At 30.1% G+C, this 19,175-nt stretch overlaps 2 protein-coding genes across 4 annotated transcripts in view; one reads left to right on the top strand and one right to left on the bottom strand.

Annotated features, from left to right (window-relative positions):
* The window catches only part of Lpin (phosphatidate phosphatase LPIN), a 57,390-nt gene extending 52,688 nt beyond the window's left edge, over positions 1-4,702 (bottom strand). For 2 of the 3 annotated variants that reach the window (XM_067044928.1, XM_067044933.1), the window contains exon 1: positions 4,562-4,701. In XM_067044928.1, the coding sequence (XP_066901029.1) occupies positions 4,562-4,616 (55 nt within the window). In that variant the 5' untranslated portion in view covers positions 4,617-4,701. Of the gene's footprint in view, positions 1-4,561 lie in introns of all 3 variants that reach the window. The other variant, XM_067044930.1, reaches the window with a different exon arrangement.
* The window catches only part of LOC106686979 (malate dehydrogenase, mitochondrial), a 110,739-nt gene continuing 96,263 nt past the window's right edge, over positions 4,700-19,175 (top strand). Inside the window, exon 1 of the mRNA XM_067044934.1 lies at positions 4,700-4,897. The gene's annotated coding sequence lies outside the window, so the exon portion shown is untranslated. The remainder of the gene's footprint in view (positions 4,898-19,175) is intronic.

Genomic DNA, 19,175 nt, shown 5'->3' with positions numbered 1-19,175 from the left:
TTCACTTTCCCTTGAAGAAGAGTATGGTGTGCCGCCCCTTTAATGAGAAATAAGGCTGTTATGGCTAGGCCAATTTCTATATATATTCTAAATTTAATTAAATTATTAAGAATTGTAGAAATATATATATTTATTAAAACATCAATATTTCTGGAATTGTAAACAACATTGGAGCTTGAATAATGATTGTTTCATGTTACGATGGTTTGTTATTTTTTCTTTGCTTAGCGTTGTTTATTAGGAGGCCAGGAATTAGCAACTGATGGTAATCACTTAAGTAATTCATTACCCTTTTTCAATAGAGTTTTTCTCACTGATTTCACTCTTCTTTCAAGCGTCCCGTGAATTCATCCTTTGCAAACCTTACTACACCTATTCAACCGGTCTAAATCTTGATTCAGTTATAGACTTTTTAATTATTCCGAATTAAAATTGCTTATCGTTTGGCGGAAGTTTGTGCTGCATTATGTCTTATTGCTGCTAAATAGTTAATGTAAAGTCATCATCGTTTTAATATATATTTTATTATAACTAGGCAATTAAAATGTACTAATTTATCTAAAACGAATAAAATAAAATTGATTAAGCAGTGGCAGAAAAGTAAGAAACGTTCATAATTGGCTTCAAGCACAATATGACAGTTTTTTTATGCTTTGCAGTAATCATCGTTTTATCTATTGTTGTAGTAATTATGCAAATCATAGAGTTAGTCACTACAAATTTCAAAACTAGCAAACTAACTATTCATTATATTATTTTTTTGAGGTACTATGATAAATAACTCAATTATTATTAACTAAATAATAAAATCTAGTTCATTGCGCAAAAGACTATGGTAGCTGAGTGAGTAAGACAACATCTTGCCTAATGTGATACTGGTCTAAGGTACATATGGTCAAAAGGCAAAACTCACTAGCAGTGAGCATATCAGTAATTTATCTCTTAATCGTTTTACACCAAAATTGAAAATATGTTAATTGAGAACAAAGGTGTGACGTCTTTTTCTTAGTCCTCAAAAGAAGTGTAAGTTATAATCTTTTTGGAGGAATCTCTTCAATTATTTTCTTTATTTTTTTCTTATTATCTCCTGGAATTCGCTACTAAGCAAATACAAACAAATTTTATGATTTTTCGAAATATCCCTGTTTCAAATCTCCGATGGTAGAAAATCTTAAATCTTCAGGTATAATGATTAAATACTTGTCTAGAAACAGATCTCAGTGAAATCAAGCATTAGGTTCATCAAGAGTGAAGAAATTGCTAAAGAGGCGTGGAGGCAATTTGCGTGAAAGGAAAGCGATGATGTCATCCCCGAAGCTCTCCATCGCGGACCAACGACCTCCACTCAAGAGAACTTAAATTTCATTTCGTTTCAACTTACAAGTCATCACACTCAATTTCCTCTTATATTTTTTCCTTTATAATTCACTTGTGATTAATGAAGTATTCAACTCTCTACAAGTCTAGGATATAATGATCTTTGGAAATAAGCACTCCCAAGAGCTCATCTATCAAAATATTTTGATGTGAATTTAAATTTATTGCTTACATTTTAGAAATAAACATGGAGTCTAAGGAGCAGTCCAAGCAAAAGTCTGTTAGGAATGAAATAGGTACTGGCCGGTGAACAGAATTCTACAACACGTATAATTTCGCTCTCAATGTTATAATTTACTTTCACATAGGTTGAGTTCCAAACATGGGTGTGCCCCATTAGCATTTAAATTATGAAAATTTTTGTTGAACACCATGAATAAAGAGAAAATAATAATATTGGGAGATTATCATTTGAGTATATGTAATTTATTGTAGGAAGATGGTTCGGTTGGTGCTTGAAAGTTTGGTTGAGTCTTACAAGATGTAAAATCATGTTTACAATTTTAGAATTTAGCCCTGATGAAGTTATGCAAAGTGGGGGTGAAACGTTGGTTACTAAAAAATAGTTTTTCTGCTATATTTATACCTTTCTTGACCACCACCCGAAACCATCTTCAGACAAAAAAATATTAATAATGTATTTTTTTTTTCTATTCCATCCTGAAGCTCTCGTTTAGAAAAATATACATTTAGGAACTTTAACATATTACCTTGTATCAATTATAGCCTTTTGGCAAACTGTAAATAATAATTTATAAATACTACTATAACAATACCTGCTCATGAGTAATTTTGGTAATGATAACATTTGAACAAGAAGGGTAACTTGTTAAAAAGTAACTCCAGCCGGTAGCACGGTAAAATCTTTGCAATACTAAATCAAATAAAAAAATATGTTTTATGCTATGCCACTGTCAAAGTGAAGCAGTTATATGTACTAGGAATTTCCATAGCTATACATCCTGAAGATAAAGTGGTAACTTTAGTATAGTATTTCTAGTTATAGATGCATTTGGGATGTTCTACAGAAGGATTCAAGTAGAAGAAAGAAACTCCAATAAACGGTACTATATTTGAAATACATCCAATATCAAATGAAAATGAATACTTCTTTTTTTTCTTTTGAGGTTGTTTTCCTTCCTGTGAACCTTTGCTCATCTCATCCTTTAACGCTGAGTATCTTCACTAGTCATTAATTTTAACACGTGTTCCCAACCCACTTCCATTCCAACTTTTGGCAACATCAGTGCCAGTGCAGCATTCTTTTATTCATGGTCCCGCTCACCTTCCACGAAATCCCTCTCCTTTCGTCCTGGCAAGTGTCCATCGCTGTAATTGTTTCCGTTTCATATTCGCGAGTTCGCCAGTAATGTACAGTTCGATGGGACAGTACATTCTACGACCCGTGAACTTTGAGAAACGATTGATGACGCAACGTTTGGCCAACGCAGTGTTCACACTCGATCCTAATACTTTGTGGCTGACGTGTGGTTATGGCTCGCTGGCCGAGATCTCGAAATATCCGTCTTGATAATTTAATTTATTTTAATGGACAGTATTGTATAACATAATAATAAGTTTACTATCAATAAAATAATACAATTAATTAGAAACAAACAACCAAACCAGAACACCATTTTCTTCCACAATAAGCGTACTAATCGATTATTGAATTTGATTGCTTTTTCACCTGATATTCTTTATTTTAGAATGTTTTATTGAAATATATGACGAAAAACTAAGCTGAATTAAAAATTTATAGATAGATATTTACAAAAATTAATAAACATGGGAACAAAAATAACAATGAATATAATTTTATAGAATTGACGTAATTTTATTATGATTTAAACTCTTCAACAACATTATTTTAAGGAAAATAAAAACAAATAAATTGTTCGAAAGAAGAGCTGTTTGCATAGATTGGGATTGTTAAATTGTTATAAATAGCATACCACTTACAATAATTAATCATAATGCAACTACGACTGGAGTAAACCATAGGAAAGATTGTTAATGAAGAAGCGATGTAAACAAACCTATTAAGTTAATACGGCGAATATGACGTCAGTATCGTATTTCGTAATAAATAAACATTTAGATTAGTGCATATAGTAATAGATGTGTAGATTTATTCGAAATAAATTCGTAAGGGATAGTTCGGGATTATTACTACTGTTCTAATTGAAAATACAATATTTAATTTTTGTAAACCTTTTATATTTGTTAGTGAAGAAAAGTTAAAAAAAAACTATATACATATATACTTTGTGAATTAAATTTTTAAAAATATATCTCACTTCTCATTAATTAAAAAAATCATCATTAGAGGATTAATGAGAAGTAAACTGAATACTTGATGGTAAATAATGGGAAGTTAAAACACTGATAAAAAGAATTATAGGGGAATGATTTCGTTAATTATAAGTGTTGATATCGCAGTTAAAAAGAAAAATCAGTTAAAATATTATATTTGTACGTATTTATTCATTAAATCATTTTATTTTATTAATACTATGTTTTTTTTTTGTTTTTTTTTAAACGTATTTATTCATTCAAGTATTTCCTGTAACCGGGGTTTCTTTTTTTTTTTTTTTTTATTATATTTTCCTCTTAATCTATATGTTATTCTTATTCTTGTAAAATGTATCTAGTTGTTTGTTCTTGATAGACTGATCTACTGCTGTGACTATGAATGATGGTCTGATCTCACATTACCGTATTATATTGAATTTTTTTGGCGGGTCACTGAAGAGGATCTAGGAGGGTGAATTCCGGAGAGCGAATTTGTATTGTAATTTGTATTGTAATGGGAGTGAGTGAAACATTTGTATTGGTTGTACAGACCGAAATGGATTGTAAAAGGAAACTGTAGTGGTGAAAAAAAAATGTTGATTATATCCTATTATTGTATATCTTTTTTTTATGATTATACCATGAATATGTAATGTAAATATGTCCGATTAAGGATTGATAAGTATGCTGTGTGAGATAGCAACCTAATGTATTTAGGCAGCATATATGAATAAAGTATTTCTTCCTTCTAATTTTTATCTAATTGAAAGAGAAGTTTGATTAAATATCCTTAAATTATTTATATGATTTTTAACTAGATGTAGTTAATTATGTACATGAAGAAGAAAACATATTTTTTTTTTTAATTAATAATTATATATTGACTCACCAATTCTGCTTGGCAAAGAATTGAAGTCAACATTAATCAGGTTTATCAGTTCCATTCAGCAACACTTTAAAACAACTTACGAAAAACAAAACATATAACCGAACTGTTTCAGATACCGGACTATACTGTATCTTGTTTACTACAGCTTCCTCATTAAGAACGATCAAATCGAGGAGGCCTTGAATCTACCGCCTCAGGGCAACCAATGGCGTAGCGAGTTGGCAACACGCCTCTGCTCTCAGCCAATCAAGAAGCGGCATTTCGAACACACCTACCTTCGTAAACAAGTGAATCAACGCGAGAGGAACGTAATTCTGACCTACTACGCAACACGAGGTAGGCCCGAACTTGAAAAAATTCTTAGGAAAACATGTTTTTGTTTATGAATCCGTTTGAACACTTCAGTAAATACCTGGTGTAATTACTAGTTCTTTTTTTTTCCTTTCAAAAATCCTCAAATTCAATTTTTTTTTAAGTACAAATATTCATCTATGAATCCCCGAATCACATTTTCCTTTTTAATTTGTGGTTTAAGTTCATTGGCTGTTAAAATTTATGAATTCAAAATAAGTAAAGATCATTTTCTTTTGTCTAATTTAAATTGTTTATTTTTATTTTATTTTTTTTTAACAATTAATTGCCTAAATTCGAAGAAAATAAAAATCAATAATTCAATTTTTAATAGAAGTTCCTCGCCGTTTGACGAAATATAAATAAAAATTCGAAATATTTAAGCATGTAGATGTTAAACTCGACTCAAAGAAACAGAATTGTCTATCATTAAAGTGATATTCACGTTTTTAACTTCACTAAATATTCATCCAATATATATTTTTCCGTTAACAAGAAAAGAATACTAAAATATTAAACAAAATAATAATTTAACGTTTTTATGGAAGTTTGTGTCTTTGGATTTTTTTAAACATTACTATGGCCTATAGGGATTATACAACAGTGTTTATTGTTTTAAAATTACAAAATTTAAAAAAAAATAATAAAAAAGTATACATAAATATTTGTTTACTCAAATCATTTGGCAAATGAGGTCTTTCTACCATCTCAGCTGAATATTTTTTTTCCTAAAATTCTATACGTTTTTAAATAATTACTACATTTTCGTTGTTCTTTGAATTTCGATAAATTGTATAAATTAGGAGATAAATTACAGACGGTTATAAAAGGAGATTAAGACAAAAATAAAACAATCTAGATTTTTGTCTTCTGTAACTTAAATGATTAAGTGCAATGATTTTATTACTTCAAAACTAATTTTGTGTAAACATAATTGTATCAGTACCAGAAAAATCTACAATCAGCAAAGGAGCAAAATTTAGCTCATTTAAATTAAATTTTATTTGATTTCCAAATTAATATATTTTTAAATAAATTTGATCCTTGCCAGTTCTAAACTGTAAATTTTAATTTATCGTGAGGTTTTCCGAGAATGTATATTAAAAAAAATTGTGCTTTGATTTGATCATATTATTTCATTATTGTAGCATTATATATTTTATATTATTAGAAATTATCGAAATTAATTATTATGTATTACAGCCACTACCAAATCTTTTTGCTTCTTCACTACCAAAGGTATGGAAGCTTGGTATTAATGCACAAAATGAAAAAAGAATTTTCCTTATAATCAAAAATTTTCATTCACATTTTCGTTTTATGCATCAATGAAGTAATTGTTTCCGAGTCTTTCTGTAGTTAAATTTTCAGGGATCGGGATGATTGGTATTTTATCGGATTCCGTCCACTTCTTTAGTAAGCGTAAACGTATTTTTCTCGGCACACCTATGTTATGAAAATGGCACGTCCGAATTGGCTCAAATTTAGAAGGAAGTTGGAAATGAGTGTTGTCCTGGACGTTTGTAACATTATTTCCATAAGATAAATAATATTTAAAATGAAATAAAAATTATAATAATAGTATACAATTCTTAAACCTGAAAATATACGAAGTTATGTATCGAGTACAAGAGAAATAGTAAGGACCTGACCAGGGCATACTTTTATTTAACTATAACATTGATAATTATTTAATACATTGTGGTAAATCCATAATTTAGGTAATACAGTTGAAAAGTATCTTTTATCTTTATATGATCATTAAATAAATAATAAACATCAAAAGTGCTCGTAAAAATTTCGTAATGTATAATCAAATAAACATATTTTGTTCTTTTACCGAAAGCCATTACATACATTTTTTCTATCTTTCATATCATTTAATTTACGTACAAAGGTTGCGCAAATCTCTCTTGACATACGTGTAAGGCTAAATGGTAAAACACTCGAAAAAAAAAATGATACAAACAGATAAATCATCCGATGTGTGCTGATTATCTATATCTGATCGAATTGTAAGAACGAGGGATCTGCAGTGTCAATAGTCACGTAACTTCGATCATACTTGACGTACTACGCGGAAAATGATGATAATATTTTAAAATAAATGGATTTCTTTTTTCCTTTTAGGAAGATTTAAAACCATATTCATCTAAGATGGCACTTGAACATTTTAAAAAACCATTATAAGCTGTATCACTGTAACCGGTTTCGTATAAAAACTGTTACGTTATAGGAAAAAGGCGAAATAAAATTTTTGTCAAGAACAGTTACAAGCTTTATCATAAGGAAATATTTTTTTTTTAAAAATCGCTTCCTTGCTTCCGAACGTAAGGTAAGCTTTGTGTAAAGAGAATAAATACAAAAATAGACCACAGAATCGTAAATCTTTACTCACATTTTACATTTTAGTCATTTAGTAACAAATTTGGGGCCTGCCTAATCTCCCAGTTGATGTCTGCCTGTCAGTCAAATTTATGTTGAAATATAATGGATCGAAAAGTTAATCCTGATTTTTGAGTAATTTGAAAAAGTAATTTGATGAATTTTTTAGAGATTGAGTGAGCTAGTTTCTAGATGGTCCCACATCAGTTTTATTTTATTACGGCCACTACTGGTTATGTATGGGTAGAACCATTTTGCTCAGTACAGCTATATACAAAAACCGGCTTATCCGATTTGGTCTTAATTAGAAGGAAAATTTACAATTAGTTTGACATGGGTCTAGTATTAATTTCATCATATTCCGTAGTCTACTTTCTCTTACACATGCGAAATACCCCTTGGATATTTCAACTTCTCGTCTCGTACATTTTATTCTCCATTGAAAAATCGTAAAATACATTTAATTGTAGGTAATTGCCTACCTAATTTAAATTTCCAGAAAAACGATAATTTGCGGAATACTCAATTTTCACAGAATAAAACAAAATAGTATAAAAAAAAGGATAAAAACCGCGAAGAAGCTTGACTGGTTGTTGATTTAGAATGTTTAGAATTCGTAATTAAAAATGTTTTAAAAAAGCTTACGGTGGGAGCAGGATGTCGATGCACAATTTTGGGAATTTGATAATGGAAAGCTTCTATACTTGAAAATATATCAGTTTTTACACACAAAAACCAAAGATTTATGATAATTAACAAATTTATATCTGGAAATGGGTCGAGAAATTCAATACAGTACAATTTTCAAGAACACAAGTAGTTGTACAGAAAGAGATACAAGCGAATTTAGAGAAAGGGATGAAATAAATAGAAATTTAACAATGACTAAGGATTGAGACATAATCCAATTTTTTTTTTATAAGAATAATATTTTCACCATCATATAAATATTTTTATATAATAAAAAACAAACATTTTAAGCAAAAACAAAATTCAATATATGTGATCAGTCGAGTCATTATTTCTATATAAGAAATAAAAGTCAAATAAATTTTTCATACAAAATAAATGCTTACGAATAAATGATATTTCAATTTTTACAAATAATAATGAACTTTATTCATTTTATATTTTTATTTGAGTGCTATTTAAAAATAATAATTTTATTATTATCGATAGAAATTAAATACAAATATACAGGAGTATATTATTTTTTTCACACATATGAATTATGACTTAGGCATATATTGTTGTTGTTTGACGAATGAACTACCTTGATAAACATCTGAGTATCCTTGACAGTGATATACCCGAGAAAGACCTTGGTAGGAAATTAGGGACTTGCCAAAAATTTGTTTTGTTAGAAGAGGCGCGCGCAGTAGGTCTAATAAACAGAAAACGAGGTCAATTGATCGTTCAAATTACCATTGTTTTACGTAGATGTTACGTATTACACTTACTGTGACAAATTATTATTTATTATTAACGAAACATAAGTTGATAACAAAAGTGTTTTTCAAAGTAATGATTTAAAAAATAACTATCTATGATAAAATCATAATTAAACTAACAATAATAAGGTTTAATTTAAAATTATTTACACAGAAATGAAAAAAAAAATGGTGTGGATTGGCCTAGCAGGTATATATTTCATTTTTATTGGTTTTGAAAAAACAGCTTACTGAGATTCAGCATCCGAATGGGTATCTAACCCTTCAAGGTCATGACCATTATGATGATTTCGTAGGTTTGCAGTGAAAATGAAAAGCATGACGTAACTTGACAGACTACAATGTTTTGAGTGTAAAGACGAGTATGACTAACCATAAGTAAGACATAATTACACTGAAGTAATTTTAAGTCACAATTAAACTGAAGTAATTGTATAAAAGTTGTTACATTTACTGCATACAAATACTGTGACTGTAATTGTGATTCTCAATTATAATTACTTTTTGCTGCTAAGTAATTACAATTACTTCTTGACCATTAGTAATTGTACTAACAATTATAATAACTTCTTGACCCTTAGTAATTACATTGACATGTAATTTAACTCATATGTATAGAACATATTTCTTATTAGTAGAAATCATAAATATTAAAGTGAGTCGATACGCAAGCACACAATCATAAAATCGTTTTTGTATTTATTTTAAGCAATATATTAAACGATTTATAAATATAAATAATAATAATAATATTCTTTATTTATTCTGGGATTGATACCTTTAGAATAATGTACATGCGTCAAAATTAGGCTTCAGAGCATTAGAGTGAAATACAAAATAAGAATGAAATTATAAAACGTCATAAAATATAATAAAATAATGAATTTAAAAAGATAAAAATGAACAAAAATAATTAGCAGAATATTTATATATAAAAATATCATAAAACATAAGGTGATAAACACTTCTGATAATAAGTAATAGAAAAAAAAATCAAATATAATTAAACTAAAACTAATAAATGAAAAGGTACAATTTCTGCTAATGTACATATTTACAAAAATAAACAAAAATCTGAGACATTAAGTACAGAAAATATATAAACCTTGTTTGAAACTTTCGATTGTTTTTCTTCCGGAATTGGGTAGACAGAAGGTGGTCGAAGATACGGGATTTGAAGGTTGGAAGGGTATTAGAACTACGAATAAAGGAGGGAATAGAATTCCATAGGGATCAGGAACGGATGAGGAAAGATCCTCCGAAGGCTGCGGTTCGATGGGCACTTACATATAAGTCTGAAGGCCGTGAGCGGGTATTGCTGTAATGCACTGAGGATTTAAATTGAAGGATATCAGAAATGTACGATGGACGGCGGGGTTGGATAATTTGGTAGAGGAAGAAAGCAAGAAAATATTTACGACAAAAGGAAGGGTAAAGCCACTTTATGTAAATAAACCAAAATATGTTAATAAATTTAAACATCGGCGCACAATCTTAAACTAGATATCTTTTTCATATTTCTGAGTCATTGTTAAACAGATTTATAGGAAAAAAATAACCATGACATAAGAGTGTAATTAGTAATTGCAATAACAATTAATTGCATTCTATAATTTCAAATTACAGTAATCGGAAAGTAATTGTAATTCCATTTTGTCCAACTAGCTTCAAGTTATATCATCATATGACAATATAGTACGTGCAAAATATAGAAAAGGATTTTGGTGAAAAAAGGTTGATAGAAGAGAATCTTGAAACAGACTCAAGCGTTGGTGGGAAAATAACATTACGTTTAAATACACAACCATGAAGCTTTGTAAGAAGATGACCAATTAAAATAAATAAATATAAACGTTGTATTGTTGTTTTGGGCAAAGCATAAGGAAAACACATAAGAATTGTAGCAACAAAAAGGTTATAGAAAACAAACTTGGTTTATTCAGTGGTTAATTACCGAAACATCGAACAGTTTTAACATGGAAATTAATTAAAGTACTTTATTATTTAAAACCTATTCTCAAGGGAATATTTTCAAGCCAAATAGTCCAGCATTGTGTTTAGCAACCAATTAAACATATTGCTTGAACCTATCTGTACTTAACTTTTTCTTTGTAAACACTATGAATGCGATCGTTTTATTTATTGATAAAAAGCTCAATCATTATAAAAAAATCTTTCTTTATAAAATAAATTAATAATAGGTAATAAATCCTGAGCAAAGGATGATGGTGTGGAACCAACAGAGATATCTCAGAAGAAAAAATTTTTTTTAACCCTCAGAACTCGAGGACATCATCGAAGTCACGGAGGAAATGAAAAACGAAAAAGTCCTTGGTGAAGGTGGGACCCCTACCGAGCTTTTAAAACAGAGAAGTAACTTCCTACACAAGGAACTCCATGTTTAATGCTATCCATATGGATTGAATAAAGGTTGCCAGACCAATGGAAGAAGGGAACATCTGTCTATGGCATAGTTGATAGTGATATCATGAATTATGAAGGGATCATGTTCCTTCAATGTGTTTTCTAATGCCCTATTTGCCAAACTCCCTAAAAGATTAATTGGAAAATATTTTATTGGTTTGATGATAAGCGATCAATCATCGATTTACAGCCTAAGAACGATTCTAGTAAAAACACTATAGTACAAGATAACGAAATATCATTTAGGATCCCATTCAAGATTATTATTTATTAAAATGATGATGAACGATGTTAAATGCGAAGTTAAAATTCAAGGTGTGATTTCCAATGAGTTCCCCGTTAATAAATATCTTTAATTTATGGTTTATCTTGACATTTATTTAATTTACCCCAAGAGAAAGTTATCAGGGAGTGTGGAATAAAATAAGCACGATGTTTACCAAGTTGGAGTAGTTACCGGATTACGCTGATGATATGGCCATAGTTGCCAGATCTCTCAGAGCTCTTGAGACAGCATTCCTTGACCTCACGTAGGCAGCCCACGGAATGCGACGGACTAATAATGATTAGTGAATCGAAAACTATATAAATCACTGCTAATGGACTTGAGGCAACTCGTATAGAAAGCTTTGTGGAGTTTGGTCTCCTTAGGTTTGAAAGGGTTTACAAGTTCTCTTGTCTTTGGGTAATCGTTAGCTCCAATAACAAAATTATTCAGGAAGTAAACAAGAGGATCACCGGAACCAACAGTAGTTATATAGGGATCCGTAAACACCTCTACAGTCAGTATATCTCAAGGAAGACCAAGATAATGCTCTACAAGATACTACCCGCCATATGCTTTGGACTCATGAACCCTAACCAAGGCCAAAGAAAGAGTAATCTTTATCTTCGAGAGGAAAATTCTTCAAAGAATATTTGGTCCCCTCAAGATTAAGGAAAAACGTCGATCTGATTGTGAAACCTACATATTAAACCAAAATTGAACATATTAAATATCATTAAGCTCGGAAGAGTTAGGCCAGATCCGCAACCAGAAGGAAAAATAACGAAATCCCAGAAGACTCCAGGATATTTACCTTAAACAGAATATGAGTGGAGTGTCCATCCGGAGAGTTTCTTTCCATATCAGAAGGCAATAAGACAGCTAGACAAAGAGACTCATGGAATGACAACCGAGAGCAAGATGCAGGGCGACTGCGAACGGATATAAGGAGATGAAAGTAACATACGGTGTACTTGGAGCAGAGTTGCCGAATTCCGTTGGCTATGAAGTGAACCGGAGCACGTTCACTGTCTGGTTTGACTGCAATAATAATCAAATAGGCAGTGAAATAGCTTTTATTTTCTGTGAGAAAATTATTAGGAAAGAAAATATTCATTTACGCATTCTTTTGTATTCGAAATAAAAAATCCTTCGGTAAAAGCTTTTGAAAAGATATTAATTTTATTATTTATTGAATTTTGTTTGATATATGCAAATAAATGAGTATTTTTATTTTGTATTTTTAATATGCTACATAAACACTAACATAGAATGCTACATAAACACTAACATACAAAATTATCACTTTATTTTCTTTAATTGCTCAAATAATCCGAATATTACAACTTATTTAGGGAAGATAATTGTTAGTGTTTACGTTTAAATTGTTTTGAATTTCCTATGAAATTTGAAGTAATGAATTATTCAGAATCTCGCTAGAAAATAGGCATCAATGTTTCTGTTATGCACTACATGATGGACCCCTGGCCTCTTTCATTACTTCTTGATCAGAGTTCAAACGGAGCCTACATCCATACCCAACACAGTTGATGCTTGGCCTGACTTCCGTAGTTTAAAACGTGCGGAATCACATTATGAGTTTTTTTTTTTTTTTAAATTTGAATATTCCATCTAACTACAAAACAGATGATGTAGGCGGCTCCAATGCAAAGGACAACTGCGACACTCCATCTGCCTATTGACCCCAATAGAGGCTGCCAGAGAGGCCTTGAAGAGTTCGAATTGTCGGTGATACAACGGGCCAGCTGTTCACAGATCGGTCGAATTGTTCCGTCAGTACAATTTAGCCAACAAACGAACCGGGAACCGGAAGTAGGAAGACCTTCAGAGACCACTATACTTTGCCAAAGGTAAATAATGTAGATCTGAAAATCTTTGTTGGAAGGAATCTGAGATCCTCTATAGGTATCATAGCGATACAAAAAAAAAAATATCATTTACATTCGATTTAACTTCCTTAGTTCTTGGATTGGAAAATGATTTAATTTGACAATATAATTGAACTAATTCACGATAAATTTCAAAATACAATGTATTTATTGTAAAAAAAACAATAAAATCTATTTTGTTTATGATAAAATATAGAACATAAAATACAAAATTATTCCAAAAATTAATATTCCCATTTTCTTTAGGGGGTGCGCCACCCTCTATTTGATGTAGTTTCGACCATAGACACATGGAATAAGGGTCGCGGCTTATTATTATTCAAATTTGTTCTAGGCAATTTTTTAAATATTTATACCAATGTTTCCCAATACACTTAACTGGAAATGTGGACCAACCTGACTCCCCAACTCCAGACCCTTCAGAAAATATTAGAAAATTAAGTTATTCCAAAGTGCATTTTGAACCACTTTTCTAGCTTATTTAACTGTTAAAACCTTTCAGCTCCCGAACATCAAGAACAATAATTAACAAAATATTTTTAACTATATGTCATCAAAAATATGTTTAACCGGACACTCCCACAGGCCACCTCTCGGGAATAACTGCTTTTTACAAAATAATACTGACAACTGACCTTGTTAAAGTATGAGTTTTCTAGTCAGGAAAATCCTTCTGGTATATTTATTTATAATCTTTAAAAGTTTAAATGATGCATACTTATATGGAATTATCAAGCAATTGCTTAGTAAAATTTACACATTTTTGATTGAGCTCATTATAGTGCTATTTTACCAAGAAACGTATGTGTATGTAAACTTATTAAAATGTTTTCATCATACTCATTACTGAAACGTCCGTGGTATGGGATGTATGGGGGCATGGTCTTTGATGATCAGGAATTCGAGAGAACAGTCTTTTTTTAAACTATAACAAATTCATTCCTCTCATAATTCTTGTCATTCAACGAAAAGTTCAACGAAATTTGGTTCATGTACCCAGTAAAGTAAAGTAATAAATAGTAAAGTAATAATATAGGAATGGATAGTTTTGAGTTGTGGGAGGACCAGTCTCTAAGCGTAGAATGCAGATGGGATGTCAATACTACCGATAGGTGGAATGCTAGTCGGCCACTTGAATACCTTTCGGTTTTGTTTTTGTCGTGTTATAATATGAGCTCTCGTCATTATGACCCATTGGAATGTTAAATGAAAAAAGTAATCTGTAAAATCGGAAAACATTTTTATTTCGAAAATCTAATATGGCATTATAATCCACTGTGGACCTTCTGCTACCCAAGCAACCTTCGTCTTGATGCTCTGCCCCTGTCATGGACGTTCAAGATGCGTCTGTCGTCTTGCACTACTACCTCTTGCATACTTGATATATTTCTTGCTCTAGTAGTTTCATGTTTTCTTCAGTCAGTTTTTTCCTAAGATCATACTCCTCACGTAAGCCAGCCATAGCAAGTCCACCTCAATTGGTTAGTTTTCATCCATGAATTTTGAAAAACAATGTTGAATAACAATCAGTTTTTACGATAGAAACGTAGTAAACAGCATTGTCACACAAGTTATATTTTGTGTATCTATTATCTACTTGTTACAAAATGGAATTTGTGTTTTGAGAACAAATAAAATCTCTTCATATCTATGAATACTTACGAATTGGATATGTATCCATCTTTCACTATTTACGGAATATCAAATATTCAACAATTAATATGTTGTGGGAGCATGTAAATTCCATAAGTGTGTTTGATTCGTATAATTCATAAACAGATTCTCCGTGTATAAATCATACATCTGACCCATTTTCAATATTTAACGTGAGCGTCAGTCATTCAAAAAACTAAATACTTTTTCATAATTTTTTAAAACCATAATTAAAGCTATGGTGCGCGTCGTACTAGTGAAGGTACAATGCCACGAAGTAGGTATGAATTTTTGCAGCTCGAAATTATGGCTTTTTATTGAGACTCAATAATTAACCTAAATAAATTGAATAAGATATAATGTTAGTGACATTCAATTCACTGTCCCTATCAATTTAATTGATTGGTTAGATTAATTTTAGACATTATTGAAAATAAAGGACTATAGAACAAATAAACTAAAATGATCCATGCATCACAAACAAGAAAAAAATGTTTTCTAGTCCAGGAGAAAATTTTAATGACTGCGATAAAAATTGTTTTATAACGAAATACATTTAGTTGCTACCAATGAATAATTAAGAAAAAAAATGCTGACAATGAACTTTAAGGAAATTGACAAGAAAAACAAAATCCATTATGCACTAGTGGAGATAATAACTTAAAAAAGCAAAGACTCAACGAAGAGTTTCCTCTTTGTACAGAGAAATTATTATGTTAATCATTTCCTCTCTAATTGATGTAATAAAAACATTCCTATGTCCTTTATTTTCACTGAGACCAAGCTGCTCTCATTCCATAATATTGAATACGAATTAAAAAGGGGGTGAAAAGATTCTCATCATCAAGAAAAGTAAAAGAACAAACAACAAAGAATTGAAATAAAAATATTTTTTTTATTTAAAATTTCCCGCTGTTGTTTAATGGTAAAATAATTCCGATAATCTAAAAGAATCTCTCTCAATCTGATAACTTACCATAAAAAATATCTTCTTAATATCAATATAACTACTCCTAAAATAAGTATCTGATTTATTGTTTCCTTCTGCGAAGCATTTAGGTAAATAAAAATTATGCGCTCATAAATAACAACAGCAAGTTCTACAGAACTTTTATCCATTACCTTGTTAATTGACAAAAAAAAAAAAAATTAAAAATGTGTTTTATTATCTGGTAATTTTTAAAATGTTATTCAACCTTATAATTTATTTTATCATTAAGTTCAAAATAAAACAAACAGTGATTGTGTAATATTTGTGCATGCATGATTGGACCTAAAACAAACAATGAGTAAAAAAATTATAGGCAGATTTAGAAGAAAATTAAGGAAACTCCATTAAAAAAATAAACGGCTTGTTTATGATTTTTTTACAGTACAACAGTGAGTAGTATGACGAGGGTCGACCTTGTTATAATGAAATGTTTTTCAAAACAACTAGAAATTTATTTACACTTTATTAACTCTTATCATAAAAATACTCCTAAAATGTTTTGCTGACAATACATTTTTAGCGAGTGTTATTTTGCGAAAGTTGGATGGGAGAAGATCGGTATTAGTGATAATAATAAAAAAAGTTCTGACGAAACATAAAATAATATTGTGCAGTGACAATCATTATTATTTATATTTATGAGGGCATTATTTATTACAAGAAGAAGAATGAGACATTAGAACGTCGGTAACTTCAATTTTTGAATTTCGGACTACTAGTATTATACTCTTGAATAGATTTGATGTGCTGCAGTGGTTATTAACTATAATTAGCTTTGGAGCCATGATATATGATGTGTCATACGGAAAATCGTACACAGTGCCAGAATAGATTGTGGCACAGATATAGTTTATAAAACTGGCGCCTATTTTTTGTAAGCAACTCTTACTGACCTTATTGATTCTTCTATTATGAAATCGGCTTCAATAAAAAAAAAAAATCTAGAAGTAAAGCTTTTGAAGCTTTTAGATAGCTATAAATTATATAGGTACAATGTGATAAATTTTTTTCAGCAACTCCTCTTTTTCAAGTTTTCGTGACGTGACCAGAGAATTCTCTTGGCAACAGAATGTGTACGTATTTTATTTTTTATTTTTACGTAATAATTCTCGAGACAAACATTCTAAGGACACCATTACCCAATTTACATGAATTATATCGATTCCATACATTTCATACTAGAAATAATAACTATAACTAATAGAAGTAATAATAACTAATAGAAATAATATTTATTAGCAGATATTAATGATAATTATAAATATGAAAGTTAGCCTAAACACACACACAAAAATAATAATGCAATTTTTATTAAGAAAAACTCTACTTCAATTAGCTATTTAACGTTTACGTTTACCCATAACAACGGCCGTCACGTCCCTTATTAAAACTATCTATAACATGGGATAGTAAGCAAACGAACGATATTCTTATAAAATAAAATAACAAGTAGGAATAAAAGTAAGTTTAAATTTTGAGTTTTAATTTATTTTAACCAAGATTTTTTAAAGTATTTTCTTATTTTGGCATGTTTCACGGAGGAATAAAATGAGGGGATATTGTTTTATGCAGTGTTAGATTTTAAACTTACATTGTTAATAGCATAAGTGGCTCATTAATGTTTTCTCATTACGAATTTTAAGTTTGAGACCTCCAATTCTTCTACCACAACTTCTTTCTATTCTACATTTGAATGGAGTTCGTCCTATCTCACATTTTCAATGTCTATAGAAAAAAAATCAATTCCTTCGTTACCTAACGAAATAATGGTGAAGAATATATTTAAAAATTTTACATTTAAGGGACGAAACATTGATTTGCAAAAAAAAGATGTAGTTGTCTAAATTTTATTATTAAATTTTAATAAAGTATAATTTTTGTTGTTGTTTATGACAACTTTCAGATTTTTAGGTTAAATCTCGTACCAATTAGAGTTTTACTAGCTTAAGAGAGAACAGATCTTGAGTTTCAGAAAGAGAAAAATCATTTTATTTATACAGAAAATTTAAAATTAAATTCACTCAGTAACCATAGAATATGTATATAACCGAAACGCTAACGATCTCACATAATATTTTTCACTGATCAAATCATCTCCTTTCACAACCGTTGGTGAAGTAATAGTGCTTCCTTACAAAGTACTGCGGTTGCTGTACTGACCCTTCATGGTTTAAGCAGTACAGCTTTAATTTAATTTTAATTGTCATAATACTGTTCCTCCGAAATGAGGAATACTGGAAAGAAGATTGTTCATTTTCTTTTCTTACTAGCTAATTTGTTAATTAGTCAGTACCTCATAATTCAAAACAATGGAAGAGAGGCAATGCTCAAGAAGAATAGCCGAAACGATATGAGTCACTGTTTGCCGAGAAAGATCATAATTATGATCCTGAAGGCTGCTCAAGCCTTGCTCTGGACTTTCACCTTATAATTATACTGATAGTCCATCTGAAGGTTCGCCATGTTGCCAATTACAAGCGGGACACAACCCATTTTATCCAGTACACGCTGCTTCCAATTGAAACGCTTGTTTTAGAGAGTGGGTTAGTTCAGAATTATTGATTTATTTTTTTTTTTTTACAAAATCGATTATCTGAAGGCAGATCTACATGATAGTTGTAGAAAGGAAACAAATCTATTGTTCAATGCGGATATAAACCTGCGTGAAATTTATCGTTAGTTATAAATAGGTAATAAGTCAGGTATACATGACATTTCTAAAATAAACTGGAAGCAGTACTTATGCCAATATTTAGGAAATCCTAAATAGGAGATGCTAAAGGAAAAATTGTAGCTGGAGAATAGACACTAAGTCCACTTTGCTGTGTTGTTCTTTTATTCCTGTCAAGAAGCAGTGAGGTGGACTACCTCTTAAACTACACATGATTCCTTTAGTAAGTATCTATAAAATATTTTTTTTTTAAATAATAAATATTACTGGAAACAATGAACAAATAATATTTTTTGAGATTGGTAACGATTAATCAAATTCATCTTTCAGGTTTACATCAACTTTAAAAAATAGGGAAAATTAGGTTAATATATACTGAATAGATTGATGTAAGTTTATCTAAATTTATTAAACTGGCCTTTATTAACTGATCTGTGTGATTTTCTTGATTAGTATCCAAGATAGAAATACTTACTTTGAAAATTTATTAATTATTTTTATATATAATTTATT

Source organism: Halyomorpha halys, unplaced genomic scaffold, assembly GCF_000696795.3.
Source record: "Halyomorpha halys isolate HHAL.00 unplaced genomic scaffold, Hhal_1.1 Scaffold901.1, whole genome shotgun sequence".
In the NCBI taxonomy this organism is placed as follows: Eukaryota; Metazoa; Arthropoda; class Insecta; order Hemiptera; family Pentatomidae; genus Halyomorpha; species Halyomorpha halys.
The sequence above is the reverse complement of the archived record's forward strand: the minus strand, read 5'-3'. Positions and strand labels throughout refer to the sequence as shown.